The sequence below is a fragment of the Schistocerca nitens genome, chromosome 7 (assembly GCF_023898315.1).
Source record: "Schistocerca nitens isolate TAMUIC-IGC-003100 chromosome 7, iqSchNite1.1, whole genome shotgun sequence".
Lineage (NCBI taxonomy): Eukaryota > Metazoa > Arthropoda > Insecta > Orthoptera > Acrididae > Schistocerca > Schistocerca nitens.
In genome coordinates, this window is record NC_064620.1 from 585,020,977 (window position 1) to 585,047,343 (window position 26,367).

The 26,367-nt window shown below is 44.4% G+C and overlaps 1 protein-coding gene across 1 annotated transcript in view; it reads left to right on the forward strand.

The window, feature by feature from the left end:
- LOC126194858 (EP300-interacting inhibitor of differentiation 3) overlaps positions 1-26,367 on the forward strand; it is a 117,995-nt gene that overhangs the window by 24,614 nt on the left and 67,014 nt on the right. Inside the window, exon 2 of the mRNA XM_049933202.1 lies at positions 24,319-24,399. Within this exon, the coding sequence (XP_049789159.1) occupies positions 24,319-24,399 (81 nt within the window). The remainder of the gene's footprint in view (positions 1-24,318; positions 24,400-26,367) is intronic.

Here is a 26,367-nt window from a genome sequence, read left to right on the forward strand (position 1 = left end):
CCAATAGAACACGGGGATTACATTTTTCAACTGTGTACTTAAAGAGCACATAGTCAACTGAATGCACAGACAGTGGTGGAAGGACAGAGACAACACAGACTTGTACAGGCTGCCCTGCGAGTCCATACAGACTTGTAGATACTATCTACTAGCCTGCTGACTCTTCCAGCAGAGGAGTGTCTCGACAAATAATCATTAGTTACTTTAATCTGATGTATTTAATAATATACTTGCCATACTATAGTCCATTAGCCTAAATATTGCAGATGATAAAAAATGTATTTTTGATTCAGATTTGTAATTTTGTTTCCTATAACTTCCAATTGAATATCAAAGCTGAAATTTGTACTGAAGTTTGATATCATAAAGGTCTATTAAGTATGTAATTTTCAGATTTTTACCTAGTTCCCAAACAAAAATACTGTGCAAGCCAAAAAATTCAAAAAATCTATTTCGTAAAACAGTGTATTCTTCAAGTGCAAGCTTCTAAACATTGATGATGTTCTATAAAAAGTAACTACACTATATAGTGTAATAGCACAAAAAATAGTAAGGCTGAGAACTTATTCCTTCAGTGGAAGACTACTGTTAAAATAGATTTAGCTAGTTGATAACGGTTTTAATTGTAGGCTAGAGTGTGCTGAACTAAATCCTTTTCATATGGAGGGCTTAGGGCAACTCAATACTAAAAAAATAAAAAAAACGCAGATGCTTGCAAATGTTAAAAAAGCATTGTGGTCGGAGACAAAAGTAGCTACCATTTCTATGTGATAAAAAAAATTTGCTGTTGTTGTTGTTGTTGTGGTCTTCAGTCCTGAGACTGGTTTGATGCAGCTCTCCATGCTACTCTATCCTGTGCAAGCTATTTCATCTCCCAATACCTACTGCAGCCTACATCCTTCTGAATCTGCTTAGTGTATTCATCTCTTGGTCTCCCTCTACGATTTTTACCCTCCATGCTGCCCTCCAATACTAAATTGGTGATCCCTCGATGTCTCAGAACATCTCCTACCAACCAATCCCTTCTTCTAGTCAAGTTGTGCCACAAGCTCCTCTTCTCCCCAATTCTATTCAATACCTCCTCATTAGTTATGTGATCTACCCATCTAATCTTCAGCATTCTTCTGTAGCACCACATTTTGAAAGCTTCTATTCTCTTCTTGTCTAAACTATTTATCGTCCACATTTCACTTCCATACATGGCTACACTCCATACAAATACTTTCAGAAACGACTTCCTGACATTTAAATCTATACTTGATGTTAACAAATTTCTCTTCTTCAGAAACGCTTTCCTTGCCATTGCCAGTCTACATTTTATATCCTCTCTACTTCGACCATCCTCAGTTATTTTGCTCCCCAAATAGCAAAATTCCTTTACTACTTTAAGTGTCTCATTTCCTAATCTAATTCCCTGAGCATCACCCGACTTAATTCGACTACATTCCATTATCCTTGTTCTGCTTTTGTTGATGTTCATCTTATACCCTCCTTTTCAAGACATTGTCCATTCCGTTCAACTGCTCTTCCAAGTCCTTTGCTGTCTCTGACAGAATTACAATGTCATCGGCGAATCTCAAAGTTTTTATTTCTTCTCCATGGATTTTAATACCTACTCCGAACTTTTCATTTGTTTCCTTTATTGCATGCTCAATATACAGATTGAATAACATCGGGGAGAGGCTACAACCCTGTCTCACTCCCTTCCCAACAACTGCTTCCCATTCATGTCCCTCGACTCTTATAACTGCCATCTGGTTTCTGTACAAATTGTAAATAGCCTTGTGCTCCCTGTATTTTAACCCTGCCACCTTTGAAAGAGAGTATTCCAATCTACATTGTCAAAAGCTTTCTCTAAGTCTACAAATGCTAGAAACGTAGGTTTGCCTTTCCTTAATCTTTCTTCCAAGATAAGTCGTAGGGTCAGTATTGCCTCATGTGTTCCAACATTTCTACGGAATCCAAACTGATCTTCCCCGAGGTAAACTTCTATCAGTTTTTCCATTCGTCTCTAAAGAATTCGCGGTAGTATTTTGCAGCTCTCTTCCATTTCAATAATATTGTCCTCAAGTACATCGCCCTTGTATAGACCCTCTATATATTCCTTCCACCTTTCTGCTTTCCCTTCTTTGCTTAGAACTGGGTTTCCATTTGAGCTCTTGATATTCATGCAAGTGGTTCTCTTTTCTCCAAAGGTCTCTTTAATTTTCCTGTAGGCAGTATCTATCTTACCCCTAGTGAGATAAGCCTCTACATCCTTACATTTGTCCTCTAGCCATCCCTGCTTAGCCATTTTGCACTGCCTGTCGATATCATTTTTGAGACGTTTGTATTCCTTTTTGCCTGCTTCATTTACTGCATTTTTATATTTTCTCCTTTCATCAATTAAATTCAATATATCTTCTGTTACCCAAGGTTTTTCTACTAGCCCTCGTCTTTTTACCTATTTGATCCTCTGCTGCCTTCACTGTTCCATCCCTCAAAGCTACCCACTCTTCTTCTATTGTATTTCTTTCCCCCCATTCCTGTCAATTGTTCCCTTATGCTCTCCTTGAAACTCTGTACAACCTCTGGTTCTTTCAGTTTATCCATGTCCCATCTTCTTAAATTCCCACCTTCAATTTTTAAAAAATTATATATTTTGGATTAAACTAAACATAAGAGAATTCACCCAGCAGTTTTTCTGGTATGGTCAAGTTACCAGTTATTTTTTTCCTAGACCACCTTGTATGGATTGATCCAAAGATTAACATAAATGCCATCTGGTAAATATAACAGAGCAAGCTCTAATGGATGTGGTAGGGAGGATGCCAGTCATACTGGCATCAGCATGGGTTTTTCAGGAACCTGGCTTAGTGGTGGGATAGGAGCATGGCTGCCATCTGGCATGATGCTACGACCTGGATACGCTGGGCTTCATGCTGTGTTATGGATGCACTAGGTGTGATACTGTAGCAGGAGCCCAGTGTGACGATGCATCATGGGCGCAGAAGGATCCTGGCATGAGGTTGTGGTGGGATCTCGGCAGGAGCTTGTCATGGATTGTGGCGCTGGCTCTATTGGAGCTCGATGTGGAGCAGCAGTAGGAGCAAAGCCGGATTCTGCACCACAACTCTGTGCAAGCACAGTGGAAATGGCAGTGTCAACTCTGCAAAAGATGTGATATCAGTGCAGTAGGTGCAGCGATCATGGCGTGGTAGGAGACTGGTGGAGATATTTGATGTGGCTGTGATTGATGGGCCCCAGGATGCGACCAGCATTAAGCCCAGAGCAGGACTTGACTGTTATGCCACAAAGGCAGTTGGATGGATATTAGCCTCAGAAGCATGTGGCTACAGATTAATAATAGTTCCAGGATTGCCACGCTGCTGTTCTACATCTACATTTATACTCCGCAAGCCACCAAACGGTGTGTGGCGGAGGGCACTGTACGTGCCACTGTCATTACCTCCCTTTCCTGTTCCAGTCGCGTATGGTTTGCGGGAAGAACGACTGTCTGAAAGCCTCCGTGCACACTCTAATCTCTCTAATTTTACATTCGTGATCTCCTCGGGAGGTATAAGTAGGGGGAAGCAATATATTCGATACCTCATCCAGAAACGCACCCTCTCGAAACCTGGCGAGCAAGCTACACCGCGATGCAGAGCGCCTCTCTTGCAGAGTCTGCCACTTGAGTTTATTAAACATCTCCGTAACGCTATCACGGTTACCAAATAACCCTGTGATGAAACGCGCCGCTCTTCTTTGGATCTTCTCTATCTCCTCTGTCAACCCGATCTGGTACGGATCCCACACTGATGAGCAATAATCAAGTATAGGTCGAACGAGTGTTTTGTAAGCCACCTCCTTTGTTGATGGACTACATTTTCTAAGCACTCTCCCAATGAATCTCAACATGGTACCCGCCTTACCAACAATTAATTTTATATGATCATTCCACTTCAAATCGTTCCGCACGCATACTCCCAGATATTTTACAGAAGTAACTGCTACCAGTGTTTGTTCTGCTATCATATAATCATACAATATAGGATCCTTCTTTCTATGTATTCGAAATACATTACATTTGTCTATGTTAAGGGACAGTTGCCACTCCCTGCACCAAGTGCCTATCCGCTGCAGATCTTCCTGCATTTCGCTACAATTTTCTAATGCTGCAACTTCTCTGTATACTACAGCATCATCCGCGAAAAGCCACATGGAACTTCCGACACTTACCTGCTAGGTCATTTATATATATTGTGAAAAGCAATGGTCCCATAACACTCCCCTGTGGCACGCCAGAGGTTGCTTTAACGTCTGTAGACATCTCTCCATTGATAACAACATGCTGTGTTCTGTTTGCTAAAAACTCTTCAATCCAGCCACACAGCTGGTCTGATATTCCGTAGGCTGGTACTTTGTTTATCAGACGACAGTGCGGAACTGTATCGAACGCCTTCCGGAAGTCAAGAAAAATAGCATCTACCTGGGAGCCTGTATCTAATATTTTCTGGGTCTCATGAACAAATAAAGCGAGTTGGGTCTCACACGATCGCTGTTTCCGGAATCCATGTTGATTCCTACATAGTAGATTCTGGGTTTCCAAAAACGACATGATACTCGAGCAAAAAACATGTTCTAAAATTCTACAACAGATCGACGTCAGAGATATAGGTCTATAGTTTTGCGCATCTGCTCTACGACCCTTCTTGAAGACTGGGACTACCTGTGCTCTTTTCCAATCATTTGGAACCCTCCGTTCCTCTAGAGACTTGCGGTACACGGCTGTTAGAAGGGGGGCAAGTTCTTTCGCGTACTCTGTGTAGAATCGAATTGGTATCCCGTCAGGTCCAGTGGACTTTCCTCTGTTGAGTGATTCCAGTTGCTTTTCTATCCCTTGGACACTTATTTCGATGTCAGCCATTTTTTTCGTTTGTGCGAGGATTTAGAGAAGGAACTGCAGTGCGGTCTTCCTCTGTGAAACAGCTTTGGAAAAAGGTGTTTAGTATTTCAGCTTTACGCGTGTCATCCTCTGTTTCAATGCCATCATCATCCCGGAGTGTCTGGATATGCTGCTTCGAGCCACTTACCGATTTAACGCAAGACCAGAACTTGCTAGGATTTTCTGTCAAGTCGGTACATAGAATTTTACTTTCGAATTCACTGAACGCTTCACGCATAGCCCTCCTTACGCTAACTTTGACATAGTTTAGCTTCTGTTTGTCTGAGAGGTTTTGGCTGCGTTTAAGCTTGGAGTGAAGCTCTCTTTGCTTTCACAGTAGTTTCCTAACTTTGTTGTTGTACCACGGTGGGTTTTTCCCGTCCCTCACAGTTTTACTCGGCACGTACCTGTCTAAAACGCATTTTACGATTGCCTTGAACTTTTCCATAAACACTCAACATTGTCAGTGTCGGAACAGATATTTTCGTATTGATCTATTAGGTAGTCTGAAATCTGCCTTCTATTACTCTTGCTAAACAGATAAACCTTCCTCCTTTTTTTTACATTCCTATTAACTTCCATATTCAGGGATGCTGCAACGGCCTTATGATCACTGATTCCCTGTTCAGCACTTACAGAGTCGAAAAGTTCGGGTCTGTTTGTTATCAGTAGGTCCAAGATGTTATCTCCACGAGTCGGTTCTCTGTTTAATTGCTAGAGGTAATTTTTGGATAGTGCACTCAGTATAATGTCACTCGATGCTCTGTCCCTACCACCCGTCTTAAACATCTGAGTGTCCCAGTCTATATCTGGTAAATTGAAATCTCCACCTAAGACTATAACATGCTGAGAAAATTTATGTAAAATGTATTCCAAATTTTCTCTCGGTTGTTCTGCTACTAATGCTGCTGAGTTGGGAGGTCGGTAAAAGGAGCCAATTATTAACCTAGCTCAGTTGTTGCGTGTAACCTCCACCCATAATAATTCACAGGAACTATCCACTTCTACTTCACTACAGGATAAACTACTACTAACAGCGACGAACACTCCACCACCGGTTGCATGCAATGTATCCTTTCTAAACACCGTCTGTACCTTTGCAAAAATTTCGGCGGAATTTATCTCTGGCTTCAGCCAGCTTTCTGTACCTGTAACGATTTCAGCTTCGGTGCTTTCTATCAGCGCTTGAAGTTCCGGTAGTTTACCAACGCAGCTTCAACAGTTGACAATTGCAATACCGATTGCTGCTTGGTCCCCGCATGTCTTGACTTTGCCCCGCACCCGTTGAGGCTGTTGCCCTTTCTGTACTTGCCCAAGGCCATCTAACCTAAAAAACCGCCCAGCCCACGCCACACAACCCCTGCTACCCGTGTAGCCGCTTGTTGCATCTAGTGGACTCCTGACCTATCCAGCGGAACCCAAAACCCCACCACCCTATGGCGCGAGTCGAGGAATCTGCAGCCCACATGATCGCAGAACTGTCTCAGCCTCTGATTCAGACCCTCCACTCGGCTCTGTGCCAAAGGTCCGCAGTCAGTCCTGTCGACGATGCTGCAGATGGTGAGCTCTGCTTTCATCCCGCTAGCGAGACTGGCAGTCTTCACCAAATCAGATAGCCGCCGGAAGCCAGAGAGGATTTCCTCCGATCCATAGCAACACACATCATTGGTGCTGACATGAGTGACCAACTGCAGATAGGTGCACCCTGTACCCTTCATGGCATCCGGAAGGACCCTTTCCACATCTGGAATGACTCCCCCCGGTATGCACACAGGGTGCACATTGGTTTTCTTCCACTTTCTTGCTGCCATTTCCCTAAGGGGCCCCATTACGTACCTGACGTTGGAGCTCCCAACTACCAGTAAGCCCACCCTCTGCGACCACCCGGATCTTGCAGACTGAGGGGCAACCTCTGGAACAGGACAAGCAGCCATGTCAGGCCGAAGATCAGTATCAGCCTGAGACAGAGCCTGAAACCGGTTCGTCAGACAAACTGGAGAGGCCTTCCGTTCAGCCCTTCGGAATGTCTTTTGCCCCCTGCCACACCTTGAGACGACCTCCCACTCTACCACAGGTGAGGGATCAGCCTCAATGCGGGCAGTATCCCGGGCAACCACAGTCGTAGTCCAATCGGGGGATGCGTGGGACGAGCTGGCCGTCCCCGACAAACCCCCATCCAGACCCCCACAGTGATGCCCATTGGCAACAGCCTCAAGCTGTGTGACTGAAGCCAACACTGCCTGAAGCTGGGAGCGAAGGGATGCCAACTCAGCCTGCATCCGAACACAGCAGTTGCAGTCCCTATCCATGCTAAAAACTGTTGTGCAAAGAATGTCTGAACTAATCTACAGAGAGCGCAAACAAATCGACACAATTTAAACGGTTATTAAAATACAAGATTGCCTAGTAAATGCAGTAATGCTGCTACTTGCGCACTGCTGACACACTGCTCGGCGCCGGAAGGACACTACGCGTTTTTACACTATTCAGGTACTAAAACACGATGCTACAACTCTCAAATAATATAATATGCCCGAAATTTATGATTTAAACAATGCAAGTACCAAAAACACGCAAAGAAATTAAGAATTAAACTATGTAACAAATGAGTGAGCTAGGAGTATACGACTTGCTGCTGCAGCTGCTTATCCAACGGCGCAGGGAGCTTGCAGCTGGCTGAGAAGCTGGCACCTCTGGTGGAGAAGTTCCTGTGGACAAGGTTGCTAAACTATCTGAAAGGGGTGGGGTGGGGGGGGGAGGGGGGTAGTGCCTGCAGTCTTTGTGGCCGAATACACGAACACCTTTGGGTTTTTCCATAACAGAGAACATGAAAAGCGAAACTCACTGGTGTGTGTAATTCAGAATCACCAGATTTGCCCATTTGCAGTATTGGCTTAAGTGGGATAATTGTCCCATTTACACATGGGGCCCCCTAAACTGGATTTCATAAACAGATTGCCCAATACGACTCCTGGGAGGTCATCATCTAATTGAAGAGAAATAGCGATTGTGCTTACTAAATCATTAATTGTAGCAGCTATTTTGCAGGCACCATATTTATCAGCACTTGCAAGTCCACAACAGACACTTAACATGTAAATGCAAGTGCTAAAAATGATTTTCAAAATTCGGTTTTTGTCTTTCGGAAGATGTCGCATGTAAACATAGTGAGTATACCAACGTGATCCAACATACTGCTGATGTCTGTTTCAAAAACTTCATATTTGACGAGATTGCTTATTCTGTAAAATAGCATAGATAGATAGATAGATAGATAGATAGATCTTCAAAAAATTCAGCTTGTTTATTTTTGTGTGTTTTCTGCTGTGAAAGCAAATTGCCTCACTATTACAGAGTACGAACAAAGATAATTCACGAAACTTATGAATATCACTGACTGTTGCATTGTTGTTGTGGTCTTCAGTCCTGAGACTAGTTCGATGCAGCTCTCCATGCTACTCTATCATGTGCAAGCTTCTTCATCTCCCAGTACCTACTGCAACCTACATCCTTCTGAATCTGCTTAGTGTATTCATCTCTTGGTCTCCCTCTACGATTTTTACCCTCCACGCTGCCCTCCAATTCTAAATTTGTGATCCCTTGATGCCTCAGGACATGTCCTACCAATCGATCCCTTCTTCTAGTCAAGTTGTGCCACAAACTTCTCTTCTCCCCAATCCTATTCTGTACCTCCTCATTAGTTACGTGATCTACCCACCTTATCTTCAGCATTCTTCTGTAGCACCACATTTTGAAAGCTTCTATTCTCTTCTTGTCCAAACTAGTTATCGTCCATGTTTCACTTCCATACATGGCTACACTCCATACAAATACTTTCAGAAACGACTTCCTGACACTTAAATCTATACTCGATGTTAACAAATTTCTCTTCTTCAGAAACGATTTCCTTGCCATTGCCAGTCTACATTTTATATCCTCTCTACTTCCACCATCATCAGTTATTTTACTCCCTAAATAGCAAAACTCCTTTACTACTTTAAGTGTCTCATTTCCTAATCTAAAGCCCTCAGCATCACCAGATTTAATTTGACTACATTCCATTATTCTCGTTTTGCTTTTGTTGATGTTCATCTTATATCCTCCTTTCAAGACACTGTCCATTCCATTCAACTGCTCTTCCAAGTCCATTGCTGTCTCTGATAGAATTACAATGTCATTGGCAAACCTCAAAGTTTTTACTTCTTCTCCATGAATTTTAATACCTACTCCGAATTTTACTTTTGTTTCCTTTACTGCTTGCTCAATATACAGATTGAATAACATCGGGGAGAGGCTACAACCCTGTCTCACTCCTTTCCCAACCACTGCTTCCCTATCATGCCCCTCGACTCTTATAACTGCCATCTGGTTTCTGTACAAATTGTAAATAGCCTTCCGCTCCCTGTATTTTACCCCTGCCATCTTCAGAATTTGAAAGAGAGTATTCCAGTCAACATTGTCGAAAGCTTTCTCTAAGTCTACAAATGCTAGAAACGTAGGTTTGCCTTTTCTTAATCCAGCTTCTAAGATAAGTCATAAGGTTAGTATTGCCTCACGTGTTCCAACATTTCTACGGAATCCAAACTGATCTTCCCCGAGGTCCGCTTCTACCAGTTTTTCCATTCGTCTGTAAAGTATTCGCGTTAGTATTTTGCAACTGTGACTTATTAAACTGATAGTTTGGTAATTTTCACATCTGTCAACACCTGCTTTCTTTGGTATTGGAATTACTATATTCTTCTTGAAGTCTGAGGGTATTTCGCCTGTCTCATACATCTTGCTCACCAGATGGTCATGACTGGCTCTCCCAAGGCCATCAGTAGTTCTAATGGAATTTTGTCTACTCCCGGGGCCTTGTTTCGACTCAGGTCTTTCAGTGCTCTGTCAAACTCTTCACGCAGTATCTTATCTCCCATTTCGTCTTCATCTACATCCTCTTCCATTTCCATAATATTGTCCTCAAGTACATCACCCTCAAGTACATCGCCCTTGTAGAACCCCTCTATATACTCCTTCCACCTTTCTGCCTTCCCTTCTTTGCTTAGAACTGGGTTGCCATCTGAGCTCTTGATATTCATACAAGTGGTTCTCTTCTCTCCAAAGGTCTCTTTAATTTTCCTGTAGGCAGTATCTATTTTGCCCCTAGTGAGACAGGCCTCTACATCCTTACATTTGTCCTCTAGCCATCCCTGCTTAGCCATTTTGCACTGCCTGTCGATATCATTTTTGAGACGTTTGTATTCCTTTTTGCCTGCTTCATTTACTGCATTTTTATATTTTCTCCTTTCATCAATTAAATTCAATATATCTTCTGTTACCCAAGGATTTCTATTAGCCCTCGTCTTTTTACCTACTTGATCGTCTGCTGCCTTCACTACTTCATCCCTCAGAGCTACCCATTCTTCTTCTACTGTATTTCTTTCCCCCATTCCTGTCAATTGTTCCCTTATGCTCTCCCTGAAACTCTCTACATCTTCTGGTTCTTTCAGTTTATCCAGGTCCCATCTCCTTAAATTCTCACCTTTTTGCAGTTTCTTCAGTTTCAATCTGCAGTTCATAACCAATAGATTGTGGTCAGAATCCACATCTGCCCCTGGAAATGTCTTACAATTTAAAACCTGGTTCCTAAATCTCTGTCTTACCATTATATAATCTATCTGATACCTTTTAGTATCTCCAGGATTCTTCCATGTATACAACCTTCTTTTATTATTCTTGAACCAAGTGTTGGCTATGATTAAGTTATGCTCTGTGCAAAATTCTACCAGGCGGTTTCGTCTTTCATTTCTTCCCCCCAATCCGTATTCACCTACTATGTTTCCTTCTCTCCCTTTTCCTACTGACGAATTCCAGTCACCCATGACTATTAAATTTTCGTCTCCCTTCACTACCTGAATAATTTCTTTTATCTTGTCATACATTTCATCAATTTCTTCATCATCTGCAGAGCTAGTTGGCATATAAACTTGTACTACTGTAGTAGGCATGGGGTTTCTGTCTATCTTGGCCACAATAATGCGTTCACTATGCTGTTTGTAGTAGCTAACCCGCACTCCTATTTTTTTATTCATTATTAAACCTACTCCTGCATTACCCTTATTTGATTTTGTATTTATAACCCTGTAATCACCTGACCAAAAGTCTTGTTCCTCCTGCCACCGAACTTCACTAATTCCCACTATATCTAACTTTAACCTATCCATTTCCCTTTTTAGATTTTCTAATCTACCTGCCCGATTAAGGGATCTGACATTCCACGCTCCGATCCGTAGAACGCCAGTTTTCTTTCTCCTGATAACGACGTCCTCTTGAGTAGTCCCCGCCCGGAGATCCGAATGGGGGGACTATTTTACCTCCGGAATATCTTACCCAAGAGGACGCCATCATCATTTAATCATACAGTAAAGCTGCATGTCCTCGGGAAAAATTACGGCTGTAGTTTCCCCTTGCTTTCAGCCGTTCGCAGTACCAGCCCAGCAAGGCCGTTTTTGTTAATGTTACAAGGCCAGATCAGTCAATCATCTAGACTGTTGCCCCTGCAACTACTGAAAAGTCTGCTGCCCTTCTTCAGGAACCACATGTTTGTCTGGCCTCTCAACAGATACCCCTCCGTTGTGGTTGCACCTACGGTACGGCCATCTGTATCGCTGAGGCACGCAAGCCTCCCCACCAACGGCAAGGTCCATGGTTGCATATCATTCACAAAAGTAAGACAACCTATGAAGAGGGCTGTATAGGAAGACTATTAAGGATCAGTTGCCCACCCTGGAGCAAGTTGAACTGACAATAATACCACTCATAGTTAATATTTACTGCATGATCCATATTTAAGGGAACATTATTTGAGTACTGAAACTATCCTCCTGGTGACCACGTTAGGCTGGATGTTAGTTTTCTAGCTGCCTGAGAAGCCTCCATACTTTCTTGCTTAAAGGTATGATGATGTTTATAAATTGACTACAGTTTTCTCACTGTTGATTGTGATTTTGCAATCAAAAGTATAATATGCTTACTGTGATATTGTATATTCTGGTACTTCAAACACAATATAATATACATATAATTTAATAATTTAATAATAATTTTATAACTAGTTGTATCATTAAATCTGACAGAATTTATTTACAATCTGTTTTTTAAATTTAATCTGACTGCAAATGAAAGTTACAACAGTCACATAATTAAATACCTTGATGATTTGTCCTCGTCATCTGGAGAATTCTGAGGTAACTCCCATAAAGTAAGTACTATATTCCTTTTTCACTTAGAAATATTGTGGAGGCGTGATGGGTTAAGCCATTCATTCGATCTGGAAATTAAATGGCTAAAGGTTTGTTTGAAATAAGAAGCATCTATAATCATTTCTTTTGTTATTATCAGTTGTATTTCAAAGTAGTTGTGATGCCAACTATTATTAGATGCTGTTACCTGATAACACCATCTGTGTTCATTCAGTAAAAATAAACATATTCAAATAACTATATTCACTTGTCAGTTGTCACTTATATTCTCCTTATACTGTCCTCCCATTGTTCATTATCCATTCATTTTTCACAGAAATTGATCTAATCTCTGGGGGTTTGAGTTAAAGATCCCTTCACATCATCCTTTACATACATAAGGTAAGAGTATTCTGCAGTGAATGAATTCAAACGAGGCATCATAGTTTACTGCAGATACTGTCACCTTAAAAGTTCACATTACCAATTAGCTCAGTTGAATTTACATTATAGGTGTTGTTGCATTACTGGAGCCAATGGCCTGCTTTGTCATTGTCATCACTTCGAAGGAACTATCGGTGTAGTCTCATTTGGGGCTCCACCTTGGAATATACTTCACTCAGCAGCCTTGTGATATGAACTTTGTTAACAGTGAGAGCACAGCTTCAACAAATTTTCAGTACTGTTTTGCTTACAATTGGCTCTGTAACGTTGCACAGCCTATCCTCCCTCCCTGACTCCCCCAAGGGGCCTTACTGTTCTTTCATGAGTGGCGCCCATGGAGCTGAAAAATATTACAGCCCATTCTTCCTTCCCAGGCTGCATTCTCTTCACCTTGTTCCTCCCTCTCCGCCCTTGCTCCTCCCTCTCCGCCCTTGCTCCTCCCTCTCCGCCCTTGCTCCTCCCTCTCCGCCCTTGCTCCTCCCTCTCCGCCCTTGCTCCTCCCTCTCCGCCCTTGCTCCTCCCTCTCCGCCCTTGCTCCTCCCTCTCCGCCCTTGCTCCTCCCTCTCCGCCCTTGCTCCTCCCTCTCCGCCCTTGCTCCTCCCTCTCCGCCCTTGCTCCTCCCTCTCCGCCCTTGCTCCTCCCTCTCCGCCCTTGCTCCTCCCTCTCCGCCCTTGCTCCTCCCTCTCCGCCCTTGCTCCTCCCTCTCCGCCCTTGCTCCTCCCTCTCCGCCCTTGCTCCTCCCTCTCCGCCCTTGCTCCTCCCTCTCCGCCCTTGCTCCTCCCTCTCCGCCCTTGCTCCTCCCTCTCCGCCCTTGCTCCTCCCTCTCCGCCCTTGCTCCTCCCTCTCCGCCCTTGCTCCTCCCTCTCCGCCCTTGCTCCTCCCTCTCCGCCCTTGCTCCTCCCTCTCCGCCCCTGCTCCTCCCTCTCCGCCCCTGCTCCTCCCTCTCCGCCCCTGCTCCTCCCTCTCCGCCCCTGCTCCTCCCTCTCCGCCCCTGCTCCTCCCTCTCCGCCCCTGCTCCTCCCTCTCCGCCCCTGCTCCTCCCTCTCCGCCCCTGCTCCTCCCTCTCCGCCCCTGCTCCTCCCTCTCCGCCCTTGCTCCTCCCTCTCCGCCCTTGCTCCTCCCTCTCCGCCCTTGCTCCTCCCTCTCCGCCCTTGCTCCTCCCTCTCCGCCCTTGCTCCTCCCTCTCCGCCCTCGCTCCTCCCTCTCCGCCCTCGCTCCTCCCTCTCCGCCCTCGCTCCTCCCTCTCCGCCCTCGCTCCTCCTCTCCGCCCTCGCTCCTCCCTCTCCGCCCTCGCTCCTCCCTCTCCGCCCTCGCTCCTCCCTCTCCGCCCTCGCTCCTCCCTCTCCGCCCTCGCTCCTCCCTCTCCGCCCTCGCTCCTCCCTCTCCGCCCTCGCTCCTCCCTCTCCGCCCTCGCTCCTCCCTCTCCGCCCTCGCTCCTCCCTCTCCGCCCTCGCTCCTCCCTCCTCCGCCCTCGCTCCTCCCTCTCCGCCCTCGCTCCTCCCTCTCCGCCCTTGCTCCTCCCTCTCCGCCCTTGCTCCTCCCTCTCCGCCCTTGCTCCTCCCTCTCCGCCCTCGCTCCTCCCTCTCCGCCCTCGCTCCTCCCTCTCCGCCCTCGCTCCTCCCTCTCCGCCCTCGCTCCTCCCTCTCCGCCCTCGCTCCTCCCTCTCCGCCCTCGCTCCTCCCTCTCCGCCCTCGCTCCTCCCTCTCCGCCCTCGCTCCTCCCTCTCCGCCCTCGCTCCTCCCTCTCCGCCCTCGCTCCTCCCTCTCCGCCCTCGCTCCTCCCTCTCCGCCCTCGCTCCTCCCTCTCCGCCCTCGCTCCTCCCTCTCCGCCCTCGCTCCTCCCTCTCTGCCCTCGCTCCTCCCTCTCCGCCCTCGCTCCCGGCTTGAAGGTGGGGGTTGAAATTCTTGGCAAAGTGGGGTCTCTCAGTAAGATGTGGTCAGGCTCCCTGCTGATCAAAATGTCTTCTGCCACCGAGTCTGCAGTTCTTCATGCTTGTGATGATCTTGGCGTCATCCTGCTGTCCATTACACCTCACCAGTCTCTGAATGTTGTCCAGGAAGTCATTTTTCATAACGACCCCATGCTTCAAACTGATGAGGGACTCCAGGCCAATCTGGAACGACGGGGTGTTCATTTTGTTCAGCATGTGCAGAAAGGTCATAAGAACAGCTACACCGATACTGGGGCCTTTATTATGGCTTTCTGTGGTGATACCACCCTCCCCAGAAAAGGGTCAAGGTTTTGTGTTATTGGTGTGACATGAAGCCGTACGTCCTGCCACTTGTGAGGTGTTTTTGGTGCTTGCATTTTGGTCACATATCTTCAGCTGTGCGGCAGACCCTCTAGGTGGTGACTGGACACCCACTCCATGAGGGAAGCCCTTGTGTTCCACCACCCATGTGTGAAAATTGTCAAGACCGTCACTCTCCAACTCTCCAGATTGCCTGGCTTACAAGAAAGAAAAGAAGATAAAGAATATAAATACCTGCATTGATTATTTTACACTGAGGCTCGTCAGAAATTTGCTAGACTTCATGCATCGATGACTTCTACTTTGCCTCTGTTATATCCTTTCCCTCTCCTCCCTCTTCCTTACCCGTTCCTCTCCCCGTTCCTCTCCCCGTTCCTCTCCCCCTCCCCTGTGGTTTCCACGCCTTCGCCTGTGGATGCTGCTTCCCCCCCCCCCCCCCCATCCAATCCCTGGCTGAAGAAGTGCCCACTGGTGATGGATGCCCTCAGCATCTCTCATTCCAGAGGCCTTCTACCACAATTCAGCCATGGCACACACAGTCTGTGTGCCCAAGTTCACCTACTCTTTTGATTCTGGATCTTGTAGAAGCCGCCTCTCCCTTTGTGCCGTGCCCACCACAACCTGTGAAGAGGATGATGATGATGATGATGATGATAAGAAGAAGAAGAAAAAAAAAATCCCTGTACAAGGTCCACCCTGGCGCCCCCAGAGGTGCCAACTCACCCCTTGCAGCCTGACATCTTATTTATGGATGTCACCCCATCCTCGTTGGTGATGGATTGTGGCCTGGTGGCATGATCGGCTCCAGTCCATTCGCCTCCCGTTTGCAGTGGAACTGTAATGGATACTACTGTTACCTCCCAGGGTTGTAGTCCCTTGTTGACTTTTACTCAGCATCTAGTATCGTTCTCCAGGAATCTCATTTTACTGATGCTCAATCACTGACTCTTTGTGTGTTGGGTGCTTTTTTGGAATCTGGCTGGCCCTTTGAGGCCATAACTATGGAAACTATGATAAACTATAAAAACGAAATAGCACTGACAGTTACAAAAATGGTAGAGCAATCACATCCTTCCCAACCATATATTAAGATTATAAACAAAATCTCTCTTTTTCTGGCCATGGATTTACGTGTAATTATGGTTATGAACAAAATGAACCTGGAGCGTGAGCAGCAACAACAGCAGCGCTGCTATAGAGGACTATCTTATGTCCACAGTATAACTACAAGCAGAAAGATACATATGCTCTGTGATACAGGCATGGGGGAGATTGAGTCAATAATTAAATCACTGAAGACTAAGGACTCTCGTGGATATGACGGAGTGCCTAGCAGAATACTAAAGTACTGTGCTGCACATGTTAGCCTTGTATTTAGCCGTATTTGTAATTTTTCCTTTAGGAATGGTCAGTTTCCAGAACGATTAAAGTACGCAGTAGTAAAGCTGCTTTATAAAAAGGGAGAGAAGGATAATGTTGACAATTTCAGGGCTATTCCTATTCCATCAGTGTTTGCAAAAGTTATTGAAAAGGCTGTGTATGCAAGGATAATTGATCATTTTATATCACACGATTTACTATCAAATGTACAGCTCGGCTTTAGAAGTAGTTTAACAACTGAAAATGCTATATTCTCTATTCTTTCTGAGTTTCTGGATGGATTAAACAAAAGGTTTCGAATGCTAGGCATATATTTTGATTTAACTAAGGTGTTTTATTGTGTTGATCATAAAATATTGCTCCAGAAGTTGGACCATTATGGAATACGGGGAGTAGCTCACAATTGGTTCACCTCTTACTTCAACAACAGACAGTAAAAGGTCATAATTCACAATGTTGAGAATGGCTGTGATGTGGGGTCTTAGTGGGGTACAGTCAAGTGGGGGGACAGTGTTGGGGCCCCTCCTGTTCCTTATTTATATAAATGATACACTCTCCAGTGCTAAGGGTAACTCTAAAATATTTGTTTGCTGATGACATTAGCTTGGTAGTAAAGGGTGTTGTGTGCAACATTGGCCCGGTTTCAAATAGTGCAGTTCATGACCCAAGTTCATGGCTTGTAGAAAATAAACTAACGCTAAATCACAGTAAGACTCTGTTTTTACAGTTTCTAACACACAATTCAACAAAACCTGATGTTTTAATTTCACAGAGTGGTCATATGATTAATGAAACAGAACAGTTCAAATTTCTAGGTGTTCAAATAGATAGTAAGCTGTCATGTAAAGCCCATGTTCAGGATCTTGTCCAAAGACTTAATGCTGCCATTTTTACTCTTAGAACGGTATCTGAAGTAAGTGATCATTGGACACAAAAATTAGTCTGCTTTGCTTATTTTCATTCATTTATACCATATGGTATCATATTTTGGAGTAACTCTTCCCTTTTGGGTCAGAAATGGGTGGTTCGGGCAATAAGTGGTTTAAGTTCCTGAACCTATTGTTGACCCCTGTTCACGAGTCTGGGCATTTTGACATTGGCCTCTCAAAATATGACTTTTTTTCGGATTCATAAACATTTATTTTTATCTGTTATTACTTTTATGTTGTAATTTCACGTACTGATATGTTCCATGACCTTGGAGATTTGCTCCTCAATTTGGTCCTACAGAACTTCAAATAGAAGAGAATGAATTTAACATAGTTGTATTGTTTTTCAATATGAGGGTGCAGTAATGCTAAATAAGTTGTTAAACATTTCAAACATTAGAAAATCCAGGATGGAATGTAACAATATTATGAGAAGGAAAGTTGCTACTCACCGTATAGCAGAGATGCTGAGTTGCAGATGGGGGGGGGGGGGGGGGGGAAGAAGAAAGAAAGAAAGACACTCTTGTGAGAGATATTGCGTCTCCTTTATATGGTAACAACTTTCCTTCTCATAATATTATTAAACATTTCACTGCACATTAGCAGGAAGCTGATGTAATCGTCAGGTTCTGGGTGTAACATTTCCTGTAACAGGTTTTCATGTGTATAGTTTTCTCTCATTTTAAACCATTCATTGGACCAGTTTCTTGTTTTCTTATTCTTTAAATAAAATTCCTGAATAAATGTTTACCCATATTTGTAACCATTCCAGATAGTGTTTAATTACAGAATACACAAAAAGCATCTGCTTCAAAAGTAAGGTTAAAGTGACAAGCTTTCTTGGTATGTGTATGGCCTTGTTTGACACATCTGTGGCAAGATAAGATCAAACTTGACAGACAAGTTTGCTCTTTTAGGAGGTTCTTAAAACGTATCACTGTTCGTACGAAGAAAGTTGAAGTAATGATCTGGTTCTGAGAATAATATTTCCCTTAGCAGATTTCCATAGACAAATCTCATTTTAAGCCATACCCTGGACCAGAGTAGTGTTTTCTTCTTTTTCTTTAAACACAGTGCCAAAGTCAATGCCACGACTGCTGTGGTTGCATTTGTGGCCATTCTCACTACTGTCAAAATACGCACGAATGTGAACAGCATCTGCTTCAGAGTGAGGTTAAACTGACAAACATGTTTGAATGTGTAGAGGCTTTCTAGGTAAATCCATGGCCAGATAAGAGCGATTTTGTCAAGTATATTTGATCGTTTATGGAGGGCCTTAAGAGAGGCCCCCACCAAGAAGGAACTAGGCATCGCTGGCTGCAATGGAATAGAGGTGCCGCCAGTCATTATCGTGGAAGGGCTGCTGAAGACAGCAGGAGATGCTTGTCCAAGGCTTGTGACAAAACTTCCACGGCAGCAGCACCAGGAGCACCAAAGGAAAACACCGGCAGCCATGTGGGGGTGGCCGAGGGTGGTGGCAGTTGGAGAAATGATGGATGTGAGGGCATGCGGAAGGTCCAGTTTGTACTGGAGTCTCCCCTGTCGAAAAAGAAAAGCAGGATTTGAGATGTGGTGCCAAGGCAACAGGAGGAATCGTGAAGGTATGTGATTTGGTAGTTAGGGGACACAAGGAAACAATTGCAATCTCTGATGTCACATCTGTGTGAGACAGAACGAGGAATGTATGGCGGTGTGCTTTTGCGTGCTAGAGCTCACACCAGTCGAAACACAAGCAAAGGATTGTGGATGAGAGGATAGGGGCCAACAAAAGTGAGGCCATGGGTGGCAAAACAATACTGCCGCATGTCTGTTGATCACAACAGTCTGGTGTCAAAGAAAACTGCTAAAAATGAGAGGTGTGAAGAACAGGCACGAAAGACAGACGGTGGGCTCATTTGACGGCAGTGGGGGCCCCAACGGTGCGTCGAAGTGCACAGAAGTGCACTTGGGAGGGCAGAGGCACAGGAAAAGAGGGGGAGAGGCTCAAGAAGTGGAAAACAAAGGCAGAACAGAAGGCGAATTGGACGCAGAATGATATTGGGCATGACCTGCATGAGGGTTGCTGGCCATGGCTACATCCCCAAAGTTGAGGGTGATGGAGGACAGCAGTGCCGTTGGGCTTGTAGTCAGAGAGGGTGGCAGCCACTGGGACAATGCTGGATGAGAATGTGCTGCTGGAGCAGACAGCAGAGGTACTGGTGGCAGGTGTGTTGGTAGTCCCAGAGCTTTAGGCAATACCAGCATTGACTGGAGAGAGTGATGCTGTGGCTCACAACACTGGGTGAGTCAGTGGTGAATGGCTCAGTGACACTAGAGCCTTCGTCACAAGAACTGGTGACAGAACAGTCACCTCTGTGGCGCAGGAGTGGGCAGAGACAGTGGTGCAGCAGTAGGGAGTGCCAGTGCTGGTGTCGGGACTGGCAACAACGATGCCGAAGGTGACTGAAGACATGACAGGTGTAAATGGGAAGCACAAATGGGTGTATTGAGCTAAGAGACCAGAGAGGACAGAGAATCAGCACTGGACGGGAGAGAGTGCACATGGGCACGGGATTTGTTGTGCCCAGCATAGTGAACAGGAGCCAGCCACTCTACTGAGCATAGGAAAGGTTAGAAAGTTCGACTCCAGGATTAAGGGACGAAAGAGGGCAATAGGTCAAAAAGCCAGGCAAGGCAAGGAGAAGAGCTCATTGGAAGGAGTTTTCAGTGATGGCGCAGGCAACAAAAGAACACTAAATATAGTCGATGAAAGCCAACCATAGCTCCAAGGTGGTAGTGAAGACCTGGAGCATCAAACATTGCTGCATCAGTGTTGGAGAATGGGAAACAGCCTAGTGGGTGAGGTGCTGCTGCGGAAGGATTGCTCAGGCCGTGGCATTGGTTTCTGTGATGGGGCTGGGTGAGCAGACTGTTGCACAGGACAAATGTGGCATTGCACTGCATGTCCTCGATGTCGCGATGCATAGTATGTAACTGGAACGATAGTAGAGACAGCAAAGGGCAGCCACCGCATGGTTGCAAGTCAGAGAAGCACGAAAGAGAGACGACCCCGTGAACCACGAAGTCGGCATTGCGGAACAAAAACTGAGAATCCTCGTCACTACTTTTACATTCTTAGGTTGCATGGTAGTCTGTATTGCATGCAATGATTGATGATTCCACATTAGACAATATTTACTGCAGTCTCACCACCAAAAAAGTAAACTTCCACGTAAGTAAATGATAACAGAAATGATCGTCCTTGATCAATATGAGCAGCAACAGAGTTTGTTGTGCTCCACACAGGTCATCTTGTAAACTCAGATGCCCAAACACAACATAGCACTGGGTCCTGGGGAGAGTGCTGAAGGCTTCTGGATGGTGTAACAGAGCAGTGTGGTGTGGTTCAGAGTCGACTGTGGTCCAATAGATGGGATGCATAGCAACCAGCATGAGTGGCCTAGACTGAAGCTGTGACTACAGCTGTCCACTGTGGCTTGCACCATGGGTTAAGTACGCTGCGGCAGTGTAATGTCTGCAGACTCTGCAAGAATCGCATGTTTGCAGGCGTAAGATAATACATGATAGCCATGGCAGCAGTTGCACATGGTGCTTGTAAGCATTGAGCCTATAAACAAAATGTTTGCAATCAGCACTGAATAAAAGCACAAGAGGTACTGGCGGGATGCATAGCTGTTTGTCTCCAAAGGAAGAGCGCCTGCAAGAGTAAGGAGCAGCAATCTGCAGGGTGTAATACTCGTGCCAGAACAAGAGTACCAGGGGCCCAGTTCTGCATACACTCCAAACATTATATGCTATTTGACGCCTATTGCAAGCCATTAATTATTTGTCATTGTTCTGTTTGTCCAAAAGTACTTCCAATGTGCCCTGAAAATCTTCACACTGCTGGCTTTGTCAGGGAATGTTCGGTGTGCAGACCACACCTGGTGTTGAGGTGGCCAGTATCAGAGATGGGAGAGGGATGGAGTGTAAGCACCAGAAGCGAGACAGTTTGAAATGAATAGAGATAGTTAATGCAGATCGTTATATTCTCTGTAATTTATGGAATACAAAAGTGCTTGTCCAGGCTGGACTGTAAGTGTGTCCGCCAGTTTGGGTGTAAGCAAAATATGGAACTAGGAAGGAGACAAAGGTGGTTAACGTTTCATAGAATGAAGACTTTCATGGCAGGTGTTGTCATCACTTAATGCTTCCGGGCTGAAATGCTGTGGTCCATACATAACTCTCCCCCGACATTTCACCCTCGACTGCGAAAGGCATCCTCCGAGGACAATCGGCGAACTGCTTGTTCTCGGAGGATGCTTTACACAGTTGAAGGCAAAATGTCAGGGGACAGTCTTATGTATGGACCATGGCATCTCAGCCTGGAAATGTTAAGTGATGGTTAATGTTTATCAGCCACTGGCTGGTCAAAGAGAGCAGAGACGGAAGCAGTTGGTATGAGGCCATCTTTTTTGCCTTAAAGCTAGAAGCCGAGAGTGTCCACTACTCTGTACCGTGGCTGGAACTCAAAAAGCAAATTCAGTCCTCTTCCTCCCAGGATGGGTCAAGTTGCGAGGTGCCGGGGCTATCAGTGAATTTAACACTAAATTCTAGAATCTACATATATAAATGATGCTCTAAGGCCCCCCTATTCTAACTCCGACTTTTGCTGTTGCACAAGGATTAAAAAGAAACGCGAACTGACTGTAATAGACCCTGCAAGTGGAGTAGAAAAGAGTTTGGCACCTGCAATAATTTAATTTGATAAATAAGTTAAATAAAGGAAGGTTTCATTACGTAGAGAGAAATGATGGGTTGCTCTACCGATTAATAGAATGAAAGTTCTGTCCAAAATAACAATAGGATTTATTAAGACTAAACACAAAATAATAAACAAAAACACATAAACATTTACAATAAATCAAATTGGCTCAAATTGGATACTCATACAAACACTGTGAAGGTGAAGTTGTCCCTGAACTAGATTGTGAGGTTTAAGACGAAGTGGTATGTGGAGCCAATTCCTTGCCACTCAAATCTTAAGGGAGACAGACAGCTAACCTAACAATAATTGCTGGTACTCAAGACAGTACAAAGTTAGAAAAAAAACGAACAGGCGCGCTCTGCTGAGCTCTGATTATCACCTAGGAAAATCCCTATCTGCCGGTGCTGCGGACATACATTACCAAACTGTCTTCTTATCTCCCAGAACACGATCTGGCGTACCGGAGGTGATGGCTGGTTGCTTCGACGTCCTCGACCGAAAGGCGAGAGCCGACTACCTAGAGCACCCGTACAGGCCGAACACAGAACATTCCCGCCCCCACGACAGTGGCCGTGGTTAAACGTTCCAATCAGCAACTCGAAAACCGGCGGAAAATTCCACTACATTGCCGGAACACTACCATTCCACCAATGGAGATTCTTGGCGCCAATTTCTTCGCTGATTTTGCTACGTCACGGAGCTATGCCCTGAGCAAGCCAATCACAGTTACCATTTTGAAGAAAGCGCAGGAATTTTCCCGCCACAACTGCCTGGGTACACAAGTCATTCCCACGCCTCGCTGGTAGCCCGCCAGAAAGTGTTTTCGCTAAGTTTCTGCGAAGTAACGGAACCTCTAGCCCAGCCGCTACTTCCGGCCTCTGCGGGCGTGCCTCTTGACAATGTCGGCGTCTGGAAAGCATTCACTCGACCCCTCACACCTGTCGGCTTACCCTTTCAAAGTCAGAAGAGCCCGCCTGTCACTGGACCACCCTGGTGACGGAGACGCTGCATGGGAAGTCCGCGTGTGAAGGAATAGCAACTTCCCACCTCATGCAATTAGAGAGGAGAATCGTAAGATAGAAATATGAGAGGGGGCTCATGCCACCTCTCAAAATAACAAATTATCTCTTTCTCGTTTCTCCCTATTGGGTAGTTGGTGCGGTGGGCACTTTTAGTGCACTCAGCAGAGAGCTGAAAGCGTACCTTGTCGGCAGTTTCAACCAGAAAGAACCACTTCCGTTCTGAAGGGACAGGCTTGGTTGGTCACGTAGGCACTACATGAACTCGTGCTAGGTTCCAGAGCCTGTAGCCTGCTTGCTGCTACGCATATGAAAGAAAATTTTAAGTGTCAATAAATTACACCCAATATCCAAAAGTGGCAAGGCAACCTTTACATCAGTTTGAGAAACTCAGTGTATAACTCCATGTGTAAAAGCGCCACCAAAAACACCTGTAAGAGGGTTCATGTGCATTAGTAACGATGTTACACTATTACATGCACTTTCCCATGGATATGATGTATGATTGAACTTATAGCATTCGTCCATGCTGGTCTTGTAATTGTGGATGCAGCTACGATGCATTGAGTTGAGGGAGCATGATCCAGGGAGTCATAAATGTATGGAGATGCAGCAAGATTGGTGTGATCATCTGCTCTGAAGACTATGTATGTTTTGTGGAAGATATGCTATCATTGATTTTGTATTTTAAATATTATAGCTTGCCGCTCTTTCTGAATGTAGGAACTTATGGATAGGTATCATTTAGGAAACATGCGTGCTACTGCATTATTGGACAAATCAAAATCGAACTTCAGTCTTCTAACATGTAGCTCTGCTCACTACACTAACTGAGCAACAGAGCTACACAGTATTGAATGAAGGTGCTTGCCTTGCATGAGATTGCTGTGTTGCTAAATTTCTTTTCTTTGACATCTATTTTCTACAAAAAAAAAAAAAAAAAAAAAAAAAAAAAAAAAAAAAAAAAAACAAGCACAGAACAAAATTTTGTAAGACATTTTTGTACTGTTAACATGGAAGGAATCACACTTAGACATCAGAGTGCACAAATTTTGGATCATCTATATACAGCTCCCATTAGATGCTTGTGTAATTAAAAAACAATTATTGAAAGGAAAGAATAAATGAAATGACATTCACTGAACAAGGGGAATAAATAGAGCAAAATGGATAAACAACAGTAAAGGTTGCCACTGCTCAAAGTTTAGTACAAGATATGAACTGGTTAAAGCTTAAACTGACAATGATTTCTTAGGTGCCAAACTTGATAAGCATACAGATTATTAATAGAGAAGTTACTGTCTGAACTTAACTATTTTAACATTATGTATATCTTTTATTTACTTGAGACAGAATTCTTGAGAAGTCAGAATTACAATAATTTCTGTTTTTTGTTTTCTTTAGTGACAAAAGCAGATGGAGGCGAGTTTTGTGCTGCTGAAGTAATGAATCTTGTGGAGGAGTCACAGAAAATTATCGAATCGGGTAAATTTTATTGCATAAGATTGCTAATAGAATAAGTAATACAAAATCACGAGATGTTGAGTGTTAGGCAGCCACATAATTAAAAATAATCTTGATACAGGAACAGTGGAGAAACTTGCAACAAATTTGATAAAATAATGCTTTTTTGAACACCAACTGTTCCAGTGTTGACTGAACAGTTGGTACCTATTTAAAGAAGCATTATTTATAAAACTGCAGTTTAATGTAACAAGTGTATTTATATGTAAGTAAAAGAACTTATGATTAACTTATTATGATTTTCAAAATCAATTATCTGTACATATTACCAAGTTGAATTTAATAGTCATAGTTGCTGTTGCTAATATTGAGTTTTCCATTTACTCCTTGTTTTTATTGTTCTCTGTGGTTGCACTGTGTTTGTAGAAATATGGTTTCTGTTGTGCATGTACTGCTTTTTCCATTGAATAAAACCTCAGTCTTTTACAAAGCTATTATGTTAATTATACAAAAAAATTCTCATCAAAAAGATTATGGGCACAGGTGTGAAAGCAGTGTTTTTGTAAATGTTAAAAACAGAAGTCTTGCATAGAAATACAGTGTGGGTCGGGAAGTTAAGTGTGTGTCGATGGCTTTTTGTCTTCACCACCTGCTTTTTATTTTATACACAGAGGTCTGAAAATGAGTGATAGAGCATCACCTAGACTGTCAGTGGCTGAAAAGCTGACTGGGTGCAAAAGTTATTCAGTGTGGAAATTTGTCATGAAGGCTTACTTAGTCCATGATGAACTGTGGGATGTTGTAGACAACTCTCCTTCAGATCTAAGGAAACTGAACAGTTCTTGGGAGAAGACACAGAAGAGGCACATTCCCTGGTTATAATCTTCTTGGATAAGACATTATTTCCATGCAAGGGACACAAGTATGTAGCAGAAGCAATCCTGGAAAAGGCATTAGAAGACTTTGGACACACATGTGGAGTGGACTTGCTTAAGACATCAATCACACAGAATTGTAAGTTGATTTTTGAATGTGTGCATAGTGTACGTGATGTCTCTGCCAGGGGAATCCCCGTCGCATCTAGAAATAAACTTTCCTGCAGACAAATGGGGACAGGTCTATACGAGCTGAGCGGAATAAAACCGAACGGATGAATGCCAGTCGCTGTTTATGGGGTTGTTTGGGTTTGCAAATGATCAGCGTTGTTATAACTACCAGCGAATTCCATAGATTCAGACTACCAGAGTGGAAAAAACGACTAACAGGAATAATGGGCAACAAAGATTGCGTATTGTCTCCTCCGTGTGTCCAAGAAAATGAAATTTTGACAGAAAATGTTTGGCCAGACCACTACACTGCTAAGGGCCAGTTATACAGTCCCAGCTAGCAGCCCCTAATGTTCCATTCTGGGAGTAGCGTGGAAAACGCGTTGTACGAACACTAAACCGGTGACGAAATTAACCAGAGAATAAGTTTTGACACTGGCGGCAATAGTTCCAGAATAAGTGATAAGATTGTTTGTTAGAACCTACTTTGGGATTGTTGGCTTTCCACCCACCAGGGACATTGGTCCCCCACCTTCCAGCTGGAGACAAATCACCTTCCTTTGGCTTCTCTTGCCACAGTTCCTTCCAAGGATTCAGCCGGACTACAACTGGATACCAGCCAGTGGCTGAAGAAGCCACCGCCTGCTGGTCGAAGGGCTTTGTGATCAACATCTTTACCTGACACTGATTCACAGAAGCCCTCTTAACCATCCAAATCTTCTAAGGAGGGGAAAGATAAGTAGTAGTCCTCCAACGAGGAGATTCCGGTGGCTCCCACAACCCCAGATCCCACCTGTGCTTGTGTCCGAGGCAGAGATTCTAGCAGCCTCAGGCGCCTTGGTTTGCACCACACAACAGAACCTGGAACCTGTGTGTATTGATGCCATAACCCCTAAACCTGCCCCCTTGGTCCCTTATGGCCTCACAGTACATTGACAACATT